Source organism: Oncorhynchus tshawytscha, linkage group LG16 (genome assembly GCF_018296145.1).
Source record: "Oncorhynchus tshawytscha isolate Ot180627B linkage group LG16, Otsh_v2.0, whole genome shotgun sequence".
Taxonomy (NCBI): domain Eukaryota; kingdom Metazoa; phylum Chordata; class Actinopteri; order Salmoniformes; family Salmonidae; genus Oncorhynchus; species Oncorhynchus tshawytscha.
The window spans coordinates 56,788,689-56,802,208 of NC_056444.1; the positions used below are offsets into that span (position 1 = coordinate 56,788,689).

The window sequence follows — 13,520 nt, forward strand, 5'->3', positions numbered from 1 at the left end:
GTTTGTTTTCGTTTATAAGTTTGTCTCTTAAATATTTTGTTTTTGTTGTATTGAATACTTTACGGTCATGTTTTTTTCATCGTATTTTAAATTTTAAACTTGTAGAGAATACACTTTATGACACTGTCAAGAAGCATTATGACCATCATAATCATATAAGCCAGATAGGCCAATCACGTACATGCCCTTATGTCAGTCATCAGTCAAAAAGAAGGTGTCTTGTCCTTCTGAAATCTGCTTATGCATTCATCCCAGTTATCTGCAACAGAGCATTGGGGTAGGTGATTTTTTTTTTTAAGTAAATTGACCATTTTAAATTATCATTGTGCAATCACAATGATAATTTAACATGGTCAATTTACTTTAAAAAAAACATAACATATGTTGTGTCAACAGTATGTTTATGGTGTAATGGAATGTTTTGCCTTGTGTGTTAGGTTTTGTGGGCTTTGACATTTCTGTAAGTGTCATAACCAGCCATAAAATAATGCAATATATGTCACAACAGGTCTACATATGTGTCATGACAGTGTTGTGACCATGTTATAACAGGTCAAGTTGGTTGTTGAACATTGCGTGGCAGCCATTTTAAGTCAAAACTGGAACTAGGACACTCCGGAGCATTCAATGTCATCTTGGTAAGCAACTCCAGTGTATATGTATGTGTTTTAGGTTATTGTCTGGAAGGTGAATTAATCTCCCAGTGTCTTGTGGAAAGCAGATTGAACGAGGCTTTCCTCAAGGATATTGCCTTTTCTTAGCTTTATTCTTTTTCTTTTTATCCCAAAAATCTCACTACTGATGATAAGCATTCCCATAACATGATGCAGCCACCACTATGCCTTAAAGTATAGATAGCGGTACTCAGTGATGTGTTGTTAGATTTTCCCCAAATATAACATAACGCTTTGTATTCAGGACATAAATTTAATTTCTTTGACACATTTTTTGCAGTTTTACTTTAGTGCCTTATTGCAAACAGGATGCATGTTTTGGAGTATATGTGTCAGCTGTTATGACCGTGTCGTAACATTTTATGACGTTGGGTGTTAAGTAAAGTGTTATCAAGTTTGCAATCTGTCTGAAAGAGAAACTAGGATTAGGGAAGATACAGTATATTGTAATCCAATTTCTCATTCAAGCAAACACGTTGAATTATTGGCATTGGGTATAATAAGATAAACAGTTAACTGTGGTAGGAGGAAACTGTTGGAAGACTAATATTAGCGGTCCCCTCAAGTGTAATTATTCAAATTCCGACTTTTGATGCCAAGGCACGTCTTCTCTACCCGGGAGGGAAACAAAACAGATGCCTTTGTAAATCAAGAGAAAGATGGAACAAAATAGTATCTGATGCACTACTCTCATTGTCTGCAATGGCAATGTTTTATCCAGGTGCTACTGGTGGAAATTAGCTAGATGAGAAACTCCTGCACATCTACCCTGTCAAATAGATAAACAGATAATAAATTAATTCAAATGAATTTTATTTAAAGAAAGTTTCTTGAATGTAACTGTTAACAAATCAAATCAAATTTTATTTGTCACATACACATGGTTAGCAGATGTTAATGCGAGTGTAGCGAAATGCTTGTGCTTCTAGTTCCGACAATGCAGTAATAACCAAGTACATATAGTGAAGACAGTTACAACACAGTACAGTTGTGAAGACTTGCTTAACAAAGAAACCCTCCTTTTGAGATGAGATTAAAGGAAGAAACCTAAAGCGGAACTAGGCCCCTTATTCACAAAGGGTCTCAGACCAGCAGCCCCCCTCCATCTTATTCTATATGATGAAAAAGCAAAACTGATCCTCGATCAGCACTTCTATTCTGATACCCTTTGTGAATACGTGCCCAGACCCTAGCGACAGAGCACATCCTCTTATGGTTAGGCCAATCATAAGAGGATGGGCAACTTTGATGGGGGTGGGGCCACCAAAAAACAGAACTCATCATGAAGGGGCCACAGTGGCTCGTGGGTCTGTATATAACATCCATATACCCTGCCACCACCTTGCGAGCAAAACATTTTAGTGGCCCAACTCTTGACAGTGAAGAGAAAGCTATTTAGCAATTTCAGAACTTATTTCATGCAATTCTACTCAATTTGCCAGGGGCCGGAGAGAGAAATGTGCAGTTTTACAGCTAATTTCCTGCAATTCTACACATTTTGCCATAGGGTGGAGCAAATGTTAGCAGTTTTTAATATGATGACTGATAATCAATGGGCCCTACCCTGGTCGGTTATTCGACCATGCTTACTAGTTTAAGTTTCGATAGCTAGACTAACTCTAAAACATGTTTTGCTGACATGGGCTAATTGATTGACTGCTGATGCACAGCCAATTTTCAAAAGGGCACCTTGTGTATTCTATTATTCTAACTCTCAACAGTTGAGACTCTTAAGTTGAGAGTCTGACTGATTCGCGGGCCACCAGTGTCCCACACCTGGCTTCGATACACTTCTCTTTCTGATATACTCTGGTCTCCCTCAGGTATGACGGCACCTCAGATTTGGCCACAGTGGAGTCCTACGACCCTGTCACCAACTCCTGGCAGCCTGAGGTTTCAATGGGGACGCGACGGAGCTGTTTGGGCGTGGCAGTGTTGCACGGCCTCCTGTACGCCGCCGGTGGTTACGACGGAGCTTCCTGTCTCAACAGGTACATAAAAAATATATAGATAATTATGAGCCATGTTTTCAAAATGCTGGACTACTTTTGAGCTTTGTCACAACAGATTCTGACCGTCACGGATGCAAATACTGAGATGACATTTGTATATAATAAATGCCCCCGTCCACCCCAACAGTGCAGAGCGGTACGACCCTCTCACCAGTACCTGGACCTCCATCGCTGCCATGAGCACCCGAAGGAGATACGTCCGTGTGGCCACTCTAGGTGAGCAAGTGTTGTCCACCTCTTGTGTGATTTTATGTAATCTATTGAGAAAGGATATACTTACTGTATGCTAGCCTAGAACAGGGATGGGCAACTGGTGTGCCGTCCCTCTTTTGTAGGGCCGCTGATCATTTTTTGGGGGGGGAACTCAGTCGGGGTCTCAATTTACTGTTGACAGTTAGAATAATCAAATCAAAATCAAATCAAACTTTATTTGCCATATGTGCCGAATATGCGTACTTGCAAGCCCTTAACCAACAGTGCAGTTCAAGAAGAAGAAAATATTTACCAAGTAGGCTAAAATAAGTGTGCATGGGTACAGGCTAGTTGAGGTAATCTGTACATGTAGGTGCGGGCGAAGTGACTATGCATAGGTAACAAACAAACAGCGAGTAGCAGCAGTGTACAAGAGGGGGGGGTCAAAGTAAATTGTCCGGATGGCGATTTTTATGAATTGTTCAGCAGTCTAATTGCTTGGTGGTAGAAGCTGTTGAGGAGCATTTTGGTGCGAGACTTGGCACTCTGTTACTGCTTGCCGTGCGCTAGCAGAGAAAACAGTCTATAACTTGGGTGACTGGAGTGTCTGACAATTTTATGTGCTTTCCTCTGACACAGCCAATTATATAGGTCCTGGATGGCAGGAAGCTTGGCCCCAGTAATGTACTGGGCCGTTCGCACTACCCTCTGTAGCGCCTTACGGTAAGTTGCCGAGCAGTTGCCATACCAGGCGGTGATGCAACCGGTCAGGATGCTCTCATTAGTGCAGCTGTAGAACCTTTTGAGGATCTGGGGGCCCATGCCAAATCTTTTCAGTCTCCTGAGGGGGGAAAAGGTTTTGTTGTGCCCTCTTCACAACTGTCTTGGTATGTTTGAACCATGATAGTTCGTTGGTTATGTGGACACCAAGGAACTTGAACCTCTCGACCCGCTCCACTACAGCCCCGTCGATGTTAATGGGGGCCTGTTCGGCGCACCTTCTCCTGTAGTCCACGATCAGCTCCTTTGTCTTGCTCACATTGAGGGAGAGGTTGTTGTCCTGGCACTACACTGCCAGTTCTCTGACCACCTCCCTATAAGCCGTCTCATCGTTGCCGGTGATCAGGTCTACCACTGTTGTGTCGTCAGCAAACTTAATGATGGTGTTGTAGTCGTGTTTGGCCACGCGGTCGTGGGTGAACAGGGAATACAGGAGGGGACTAAGTACACACCCCTGAGGAGCCCCAGTGTTAAGGATCAGCGTGGGAGACGTATTGTTGCCTACTCTTACCACCTGGGGGTGGCCGTCAGGAAATCCAGTTGCAGAGGGAGGTGTTTAGTCCAAGGGTCCTTAGCTTAGTGATGAGCTTTGAGGGCACTATGGTGTTGAACACTGAGCTGTAGGCGATGAACAGCATTCTCACATCAGTGTTTTGTCCAGGTGGGAGAGGGCAGTGTGGAGTGCGATTAAGATCATCTGTGGATTTGATGGGGTGGTATGCAAATTGGAGTTGGTCTAGGGTGTCCGGGAGGATGCTGTTGGTGTGAGCCATGACCAGCCTTTCAAAGCACTTCATGGCTACTGAAGTGAGTCCCACGGGGCCGTAATCATTTAGGCAGGTTACCTTGGCACAGGGTCTATGGTGGTCTGCTTGAAACGTAGGTATTACAGACTCGGTCAGAGAGAGGTTAAAATTGTCAGTGAAGACACTTGACAGTTGGTCCGTGCATGCTTTGAGTACACGTCCTGGTAATCCGTCTGGCCCAGCGGCTTTGTGAATGTTGACCTGTTTAACCTTTCTGGCGCAGGCGTTCTGCTAGCGACCCATCTCGACAACATCCGGTGAAATTGCAGAGCGCCAAATTCAAAAATAGTCATAATAAACATTCATAAAATATACAACTGTTATGCTTAAACTGTTATGCTTATTTCAAAAAGGCTTGACGGCGAAAGCATACCATGCGATTATCTGAGGACAGCGCCCTGCTTACAAAAGCATACAAACATTTTACATCCAAGTAAAGGAATGACAAAATTCAGAAATGGCGATAAAATTAATCACTTACCTTTGAAGATCTTCAGATGGTTGCAGTCACAAGAGTCCCAGCTACACAATAAATGTTTGTTTTGTTCGATAAAGTCCCTCTTTATATCCCAAAACTCTGTTTTGTTGGCGCGTTTTGTTCAGTAATCCACTTGCTCAAAGGCGGTCAAAACATGCAGACAAATACATCCTTATAGTATCGGTAAAGTCCGTCAACATGTCAAACGATGTTTGTATTTAATCCTCAGGTTGTCAATTGTCTAAATAATCGATAATATTTCAACTGGACAATAGCGTATACAATAGAAAGGAAAAACAACGAATGGCGCGTACCCGGTCACGGGCACAAACCAGTTCTGCATTCTTCCTCAGTCCACTGACAGAAAGGTCTCATTCTTCTTCATTTTTCAGAAAACAAGTGTGAAACAATGTCTTAAGACTGTTGCCATCTAGTGGAAGCCAAGGGAACTGCAATCTGCGTCCTAACCCATTAGATACTCTAGGCATTCAATTGAAAATACCCACATCAAAAGAATCCCACTTCCTGGATGGATTTTCCTCAGGTTTTCACCTGCCATATCAGTTCTGTTATACTCACATACATTATTTGAACAGGTTTGGAAACTTGAGAGTGATTTCTATCCAAATCTACCAAGTATATGCATATCCTAGCTTCTGGGCCTGAGTAACAGGCAGTTTACTTTGGGCACGCTTCTCATCCAGACATCGAAATACTGCCCACAAGCCATAAGAAGTTAAAGGTTTTGTTCACATCGGCTACCGAGAGCCATATCACACAGTCATCCAGAACAGCTGGTGCTCTCATGCATGCTTCGGTGTTGCTTGCCTCGACGCGAGCATAAAAGGCATTTAGCTCCTCTGCTAGGCTCGCTTCACTGGGCAGCTCGCGTCTGGGTTTCCCTTTGTAGTCCGTAATAGTTTTCAAGCCCTGTCACATCCGACGAGTGTCAGAGCCGGTGTAGTAGGATTCAATCTTAATTGTGTATTGACGCTTTGCTTGTTTGATGGTTTGTCTGAGGGCATAGCGGGATTTCTTATAAGCGTTCGGATTAGTCTCCCGCTCCTTGAAAGTGGCAGCTTTAGCTCGATGCGAATGATGCCTGTAATCCATGGCTTCTGGTTGGGATATGTACGTACAGTCACTGTGGGGACGATGTCATCGATGCACTTATTGATGAAGCCAATGACTGAGTTGGTGTATTCCTCAATGCCATTGGCTGAATCACGGAACATATTACAGTCTGTGCTAGCAAAACAGTCCTGTAGTGTAGCATCCGCATCATCTGACCACTTCCGTATTGAGCGAGTCACTGGTATTTCCTGCTTTAGTTTTTGTTTGTAAGCAGGAATCGGGAGGATAGAATTGTGGTCAGATTTGCCAAATGGAGGGCGGGGGAGAGCTTTGTATGCATCTCTGTGTGTGGAGTAAAGGTGGTCTAGGATTTCTTCCCCCTTGTTGCACATGTGACATGCTGGTAAAAATTAGGTAAAACTGATTTAAGTTTGCCTGCATTAAAGTCCCCGGCCACTAGGAGCGCCACTTTTGGGTGAGCATTTTCTTTTTTGCTTATAGCCTTATAGAGTTGTTTGAGAGCGGTCTGGTGGTAAATAGACGGCTACGAATAATACAGATGAGAACTCTTTTGGTAGATAGTGTGGGCGACAACTTATCATAAGGTTCTCTACCTCAGACGAGCAATACCTTGAGACTTCTTTAATATTAGACATCAATGGAATATACATGGTGCAATTTAAAAATTTGCTTGTGCATCAGCAGTTCTTGTGTTATGTCAATAACTGACAGTCATTCAATTAGCCCATTTCGGCGAACATTTTTAGCTGGCTACCTAAACTTTCTGCTTAACTTGTAGTAATCATGGTCGAATTACTGACCGGGGGCCCCCCCCCATTGATCAAAAGATGTCAGCCAGAAGAGGACTGGCCACCCCACATAGCCTGGTTCCTCTCTAGGTTTCTTCCTAGGTTTTGGCCTTTCTAGGGAGTTTTTCCTAGCCACCGTGCTTCTACACCTGCATTGCTTGCTGTTTGGGGTTTTAGGCTGGGTTTCTGTACAGCACTTTGAGATATCAGCTGATGTACGAAGGGCTATATAAATAAATTTGATTTTTTTTTTTTTTTTTTGATGTTAAAAACTGCAAACATTTGTCTCCGCCCCATGGCAAAATTAATAGAATTGCAGGAAATGATCTCTTAAACTTCTCTTTGCTGTCTAAAGGGGACCGCTAAAATGTTTAAGGCTAGGGCCGGGTCTGACTGCATGTGTGGGTATGGATGTGGGTACGCAGACCCACGAGCCACTGCGGCCCCTCATGATGAGTTCCAATTTTTTTGGGCCCCCACCCCCATCAAATATGGCCATCCCTGGCCTACTACTCGCTTCCTAGTAAATATGCGCCACATCAAACATATTTTATATTTGCGAGCTGATATGTAGAGTTTTGAGCTTATTGTCACAGTGCTCTCTCACTCTATGGTGCTCTTTTTCGCTCCCTCCCTCACTCCCCCCTCTTTCATCCCCCCTCTCTCTCTAGATGGCAGTCTGTATGCAGTAGGAGGATATGACAGCTCCTCACACCTAGCAACAGTGGAAAAATATGAACCACAGGTAATAAACAAACAAACAGACAGATCACTATCAATATGCACATTAAGACATTGGGCCAGTTTCCTGGACCCAGTTTAAGCCTATAGAAGAATCTCAACTAGGCATGGTTTTCAGTAGCCTGGTGGAAGAATTTGATCACTGCGTTCACCATTCAGTTAAGTAGAATGGTGAACCTAGTGATCAGGCTTGTTCCACCAGGCTATATTTAAAGTCCGTGAGTAGGCTTAATCTGGTTAAAACCGGACCATGAAGCTGAACTTCTGCCCAGATCAAAAAGGAGAAGCTAAGTTTTGAGTTCAACCTCAACCAGCACTGATAAATTGCTCAAAACTGACCAACAACCCTCTGATTGGTCGGAACAGAGTAACGCATGGACAGCCATCGCCAATATGCTGAGTCGACGCAGCAGTGCCGGGGTGGCCGTGCTGGAGGGCATGCTCTATGTCGCCGGGGGCAACGATGGCACCAGCTGCCTAAACTCGGTGGAGCGATTCAATCCCAAGACCAACGCCTGGGAGGGCGTGGCGCCCATGAACATCCGCAGGTGGGCACCGCCAGACACGTCACAATTACTACCAATCACCTGTAGCTATAACTAACTGCATAGTCAATGCATGCATAGAGCCTTCTTGCTCCTCATAAATGGCTGGTTTCAGGTTTTCATTCCTTCATTCCAGCCCTTGCTCAGCAAATTATCTGAGTTTCTGGAGGAACCGGCATACACAATGGGCCTCAGAGACCAGGACTTGAAGATTCATATTAAATTAGTTTCTCACTCACACACAAACATGCACACAATGGGAGATTTGAGCAGGGAACCTGACAACAGTGGATGCTCCCGGCCCTATAAATAAACCATTGCTGTAATCAGTAGTATGGCTCATATTTATCTAGAGCCTGATCTGGTCTCAGCAGAGTCATATTCAATAGGAACCAAATGGAAGCAAAGGAGGGACCTACCTTAGTTTGTACAGAAGAAACACCTTTTTTCGCTTTCCGTTACAAAACATTTTGTTGCGTTGTGCACTAATGAATATGCCACAGGCCTCCATTTACACTGCAGTGAGGTCAGTCTTTAGCAACAGGCTAGTCAGGGAAGTCGTTTTGGTTTTCTTTTCTGCCTAGTAGTTAATTGATCAGTTAATGTTAATGAATGGCCACCAACTGGGTTAAAATACTATCTGAGTTCATTTGAAACACTTTGCTTGATTGAGCTTGCCTGTTGCAATGGAACCAATAGGGAAAAAGCGGGTTGCCATCCTATCACCTCTGACCACAGAACAATTCTTCTACATGTTGGATCACTGTTTGTCGACACCCAGCAGGTGATCGCTAACACACCCGCTGCTTTCAGCTGTTAGTCTTTGTGGTGTGCCTGAGCTACTACTGAGTCTGCACGTTGTCCTGTCCTCCCGCAGGAGTACCCACGACCTGGTGGCTATGGACGGCTGGCTGTACGCAGTGGGCGGCAATGACGGCAGCTCCAGCCTCAACTCCATTGAGAAGTACAACCCGCGCAGCAACAAGTGGGTGGCGGCCTCCTGCATGTTCACGCGGCGCAGCAGTGTGGGGGTGGCCGTCCTAGAGCTGCTCAACTTCCCGCCGCCTTCGTCGCCCACACTCTCTGTGTCCTCCACCAGCCTTTGACACGGGGCTAAGCTCTGGCTGACCTCAGCCTCAACCTCGGCCTTGGTTGCCACCGCACAGCCAGGCCCCAGCAAGAGACGCAACTGCTCTGTGTGAAGAGGAGGGAGTGAGATGATGCATATACTTGAATCAGGTAGCGAGAGGGAGAGTGGAGAAAATGGCTTGAGAGAGAGTGGGAGGGGTACAGTTTGAGGGAGAGTGGAGAGAAGGGCTTGAGAGACTGGGAGGGGTACAGTTAGAGGGAGAAGAGGTGATGGGAAGAGTGAAAGATGGAGAGAGAAATGCACAGAGGGGACTGCTGGATCTGGTCTCTTTCCCTGAAGTCTCACTGTATTACCGTAAAGATACCAGCTTCTAGTCTATTGAAGAACACAGGAGAGTTTTCCTCAGATAAAGAGGTTGGGAAAAAAACACCATTTGCAATCCAATACCGTCTCTGAACCGATTTTAACTTAGGAATGTAGCTATTGACTGGTTCTGCCATGCATGTTTACTGACATTGTGTCCTGGCAGGCAGGAATAAAAATGAGTAGTGCAGCTGTATGTGTCACACTAGGTGGCATTAACGGGCAATGTTGTTTACCGTCCTACCCTACGGACGAGCCTTGTGTAATAGAGTGTTGCCCCTAGACATTTTCCAGCTTTTCCCCTTAAATGGTTAAGGTTAGTATTGAGGAGGGGAAGCTGATCCTAGATCTGTACCTAAGGAAAACTTCAACCAACCAATGGAGAAGAAGAAAAAAAAGAATGTAGCTATTGATTCGAGATCTATCGTTACTCTAAACTGTAAATTAGTTTAATTTCTTTAAAAAATATATAAGAACAGATATGATGTTGAATTATTTATTAAATGTAAAAAAAATATATATATATATAGCTAATATATTCCGACAATTTCAAAGATGCTTTGTGAAAAGCAAATGGACCACTGCTACGACTCGAGTGCCGTATTATTTTTATTTTGTTGTGTTAACGTCGTGCATATCATTGATGGAAGTGTGTCCGAGAGGATGTCAAAAGTGGGAAGTTGTCCGGTTTGAGCGTTGAGTATATCAGAGTGAAGGATTGAAAAGGATTTTTTAAACTGATGAAGATATCAGGGCCCGTATTCATAAAGTGTCTCAGGGTAGGAATGCTGATCTAGGTTCCCCCTTATTCATAATGATTTAAAAGGATAAACTGATCCTAGATCAGCATTCCTACTCTGAGACACTTTTTGAAGACGGGCAGAGGTCAACTAAAATATCTTTATTATTTGTAAAGGATAACAGATAAAAGAAAGAGGTTTATTTTGTTCATGCAGTGTTTATTCTTTTGTCGGTTGGTACCTTGACTGAAAATGTTAAATATTTTTCAAAAGTAGCCTTGTCACTGCCACATGTATTTCACAACCGATGTCATTAGTAGTTATGGCAACTGATGTCCAATACGGTTGTATGGAAGGCTATGGTATGCAAGCTTGCTTGTCCGCTAGCTAATTAGAAGACCCCAATCCATTGTATAGATCATTATCATTCATAAACACATAGTGGTATCACGATCATGACAGCTTTGAAATGGCTAAAGAGCAGAAGGTTCAAGTAATGTGTAGGCCAATTAACACAACACTAATCTTAATACTTGAGACTAGCTGCGGCAATGTCAATGTGGAAACATTTATGGTGCTTTCATTTTGTGTTACTTACTCATCATTTTGTACTTTCCCTCATCATACCTCTTCCTGTATTGTTGAAAAGGATCCAAAGTTACCACAGCGATGTTTACGTAGTAAACGTGTGACAACATGTAGTATAACTCTAAGCTCTAACGATACTCTGGAACACGTCTATCTGATAATACCATTCTTTGGAAGTTCCACAAAATGGCACACATCAAAGCAACGGCTGATTGGTTAAGGAAATGAAGCTGTTTCTACATACTCAATACTGATACTTTACCTGAGGTTAAAGAGCTGTGTCAGCCACAACAGGTCCTAATTTGAGTTTTTGACTCGTCACAGTTAACTAGGTTGAATAAATAGGCTATGTAGAGCAGTGTGATCAAATGTAAAACTTCTGAGAAGTTATTTATTTTCCTTTTTTCAAAGGATTTTGTTGATCTGGTTTTGTTTTTACCCCCCAGTAATGGTGAAGTGTTTTGTCCCCAAATCGCAAAAGTGGTTGCAGTGATGTCTTCTGTGACGTCATGGTCAGGTTGTATACAGATTGTTTTAAGAGGTCTGTTTAGCGACCAGAAAAAAAACTTATTTAGCTGGTTGTAATCTGGTATCTAACCAGGCGTCTCTACAACCAGAAAATGACGTCATTATAACATTCCATGCCAAATTTTACACGGTGGGTTCGTGTGAGCTCATAATGTACCATGAGTGAAATCTCCACACAAGAACTTGGCCTCCATTTAGTTGAATCAAATGTAACGAAGGAATTGTCCAAATTCTCAGATTGAATGCATTGTCAATGTGACTGTAGCTTTTTTAGTTGACACATTATTGTTCAATGTGACCTGCATCGTTTATTAATATGTTATATCTTTATTGAGAAAATGTATGGAGAAATGTTGCACTATTGTGAAATGGAGCAATACACTGTATAGAAAATAAATAAAATGCTTTCAGGTGTGAGAACCCAGGTTGTTTTTTGGAGTGAGAAATTGTTTGAAATATGTATTTTCAACGTCTTTCCCCCCCAAAAAGACTACTTTTCAACGTCTTTTCAACATTTTGTGTTCATAGGTTAAGTTCAGTTGAAGGTCGCGTTGCTAACAGCGTGTGTGTGTGTTTGTGTGTGTTGCTATGCCCACTACGGTATCGTTTAGTATCGTCCCAGTATGCTCTCCTTTCACACTGATCTGAGTGGACAGCTGAGCACTCTCACTTTACCCCTCATGACCTCAGTCACATAGTATGCACACCTGTGGCTGCTTTTGCGTGTGCACACAGAGTACACTCACACAAACCTCTACACACACACACTCTCAACATCTACTCAGTACACTAACACAGACATTGCAGTGAATATTAACGATAAAGCTTACTGTTAGCCATGAGAAAAACTGGTACACTGCAACGTGTCAGAATGCTGTTGTTAATGAGGTTTCTGCTGTAAAGAGTCAAATGGAAGCCTATTCATGTCTCTTGGGGGCATATAGAGTGGACAGTTTTTAAAGGGTGGGTTAAATGATGTGTCTGCAGTCTGTACAAGTCAATTGCCCTGTAGCCCTCTGTCCCCTGTGGTCCTGTGGGTGTTAATGAGTTTACAGCCTGGCGCACACTCGCAGGCACCGCTATGTAGCCAGTCACACAGTGGAGCAGAGACCGAGACCGTCCCCTACCCACCTTTTACCCAGCCCCCTGTCACTGTCACCCACATTCAAATGTCAATCAATCAAATGTATTTATAAAGCCCTTTTTACATCAGCAGATGTCACAAAGCGCTATAGAGAAACCCAGCCTAAAACCCCAAACAATACAGATGTAGATGCACAGTGGCTAGGAAAAACTCCCTAGAAAGGCAGGAACCTACAAAGAAACCTAGAGGAAACTGGCTCTGAGGGGTGGCCAGTCCTCTTCTGGCTGTGCCGGGTGGAGATAAGAGTACATGGCCATTTAAGGCCAGCTTGTTCTTCAAGATATTAAAACGTTCATAGATGACCAGCAGGGTCAAATAATAATCAGTGGTTGTAGAGGGTGCAACAGGTCAGTACCTCAGGAGTAAATGTCAGTTGGTATTTCATTGATGAGCATTTAGGGGTTGAGACAGCCGGTGTGGTAAAGAGAGTCGAAAAACCGCAGTTCCGGGACAAGGTATTACGTTTGGTGAACAGGTCAGGGTTCCCTAGCCACAGGCAGAACAGTTGAAACTGGAGCAGCAGCACAACCGGCACATAGACTATTGCAGCATAGAGACTGAGACGGGTGGGTCAGGGGACACTGTGGCCCCATCCGACAATACGCCAGGACAGGGCCAACCAGGCAGGATATAATCCCACTCACTTTGCCAAAGCACAGCCCCCACACCACTAGAGGGATATCAACAAACCACCAACTTACTACCCTGAGACAAGGCTAAGTATAGCCCACAAAGATCTCCTCCACAGAAACAAGCCCGAGGGGGCGCAAAACCGGACAGGAAGATCACGTCTGTGACTCAACCCACTCAAGTGACGCACCCCTCCTAGGGACGACATGGAAGAGCACTAGTAAGCCAGTGACTCAGTCTCCATAATAGGGTCAGAGGCAGAGAATCCCAGTGGAGCCTGCCAGGCAGAGACAGCAAGGGTGGTTCGTTGCTGCAGTGCCTTGCCA

The 13,520-nt window shown here is 43.8% G+C and overlaps 1 protein-coding gene across 3 annotated transcripts in view; it reads left to right on the forward strand.

Moving 5' to 3' along the window:
* The window catches only part of klhl17 (kelch-like family member 17), a 32,252-nt gene extending 20,408 nt beyond the window's left edge, over positions 1-11,844 (forward strand). For all 3 annotated transcript variants that reach the window (XM_042299402.1, XM_042299401.1, XM_042299403.1), the window contains 5 exons: positions 2,498-2,665; positions 2,814-2,902; positions 7,497-7,570; positions 7,933-8,114; positions 8,989-11,844. In XM_042299402.1, coding sequence (XP_042155336.1) covers positions 2,498-2,665; positions 2,814-2,902; positions 7,497-7,570; positions 7,933-8,114; positions 8,989-9,217 — 742 coding nt within the window. In that variant the 3' untranslated portion in view covers positions 9,218-11,844. The remainder of the gene's footprint in view (positions 1-2,497; positions 2,666-2,813; positions 2,903-7,496; positions 7,571-7,932; positions 8,115-8,988) is intronic.
* The last annotated feature ends 1,676 nt before the right edge of the window (positions 11,845-13,520 follow it).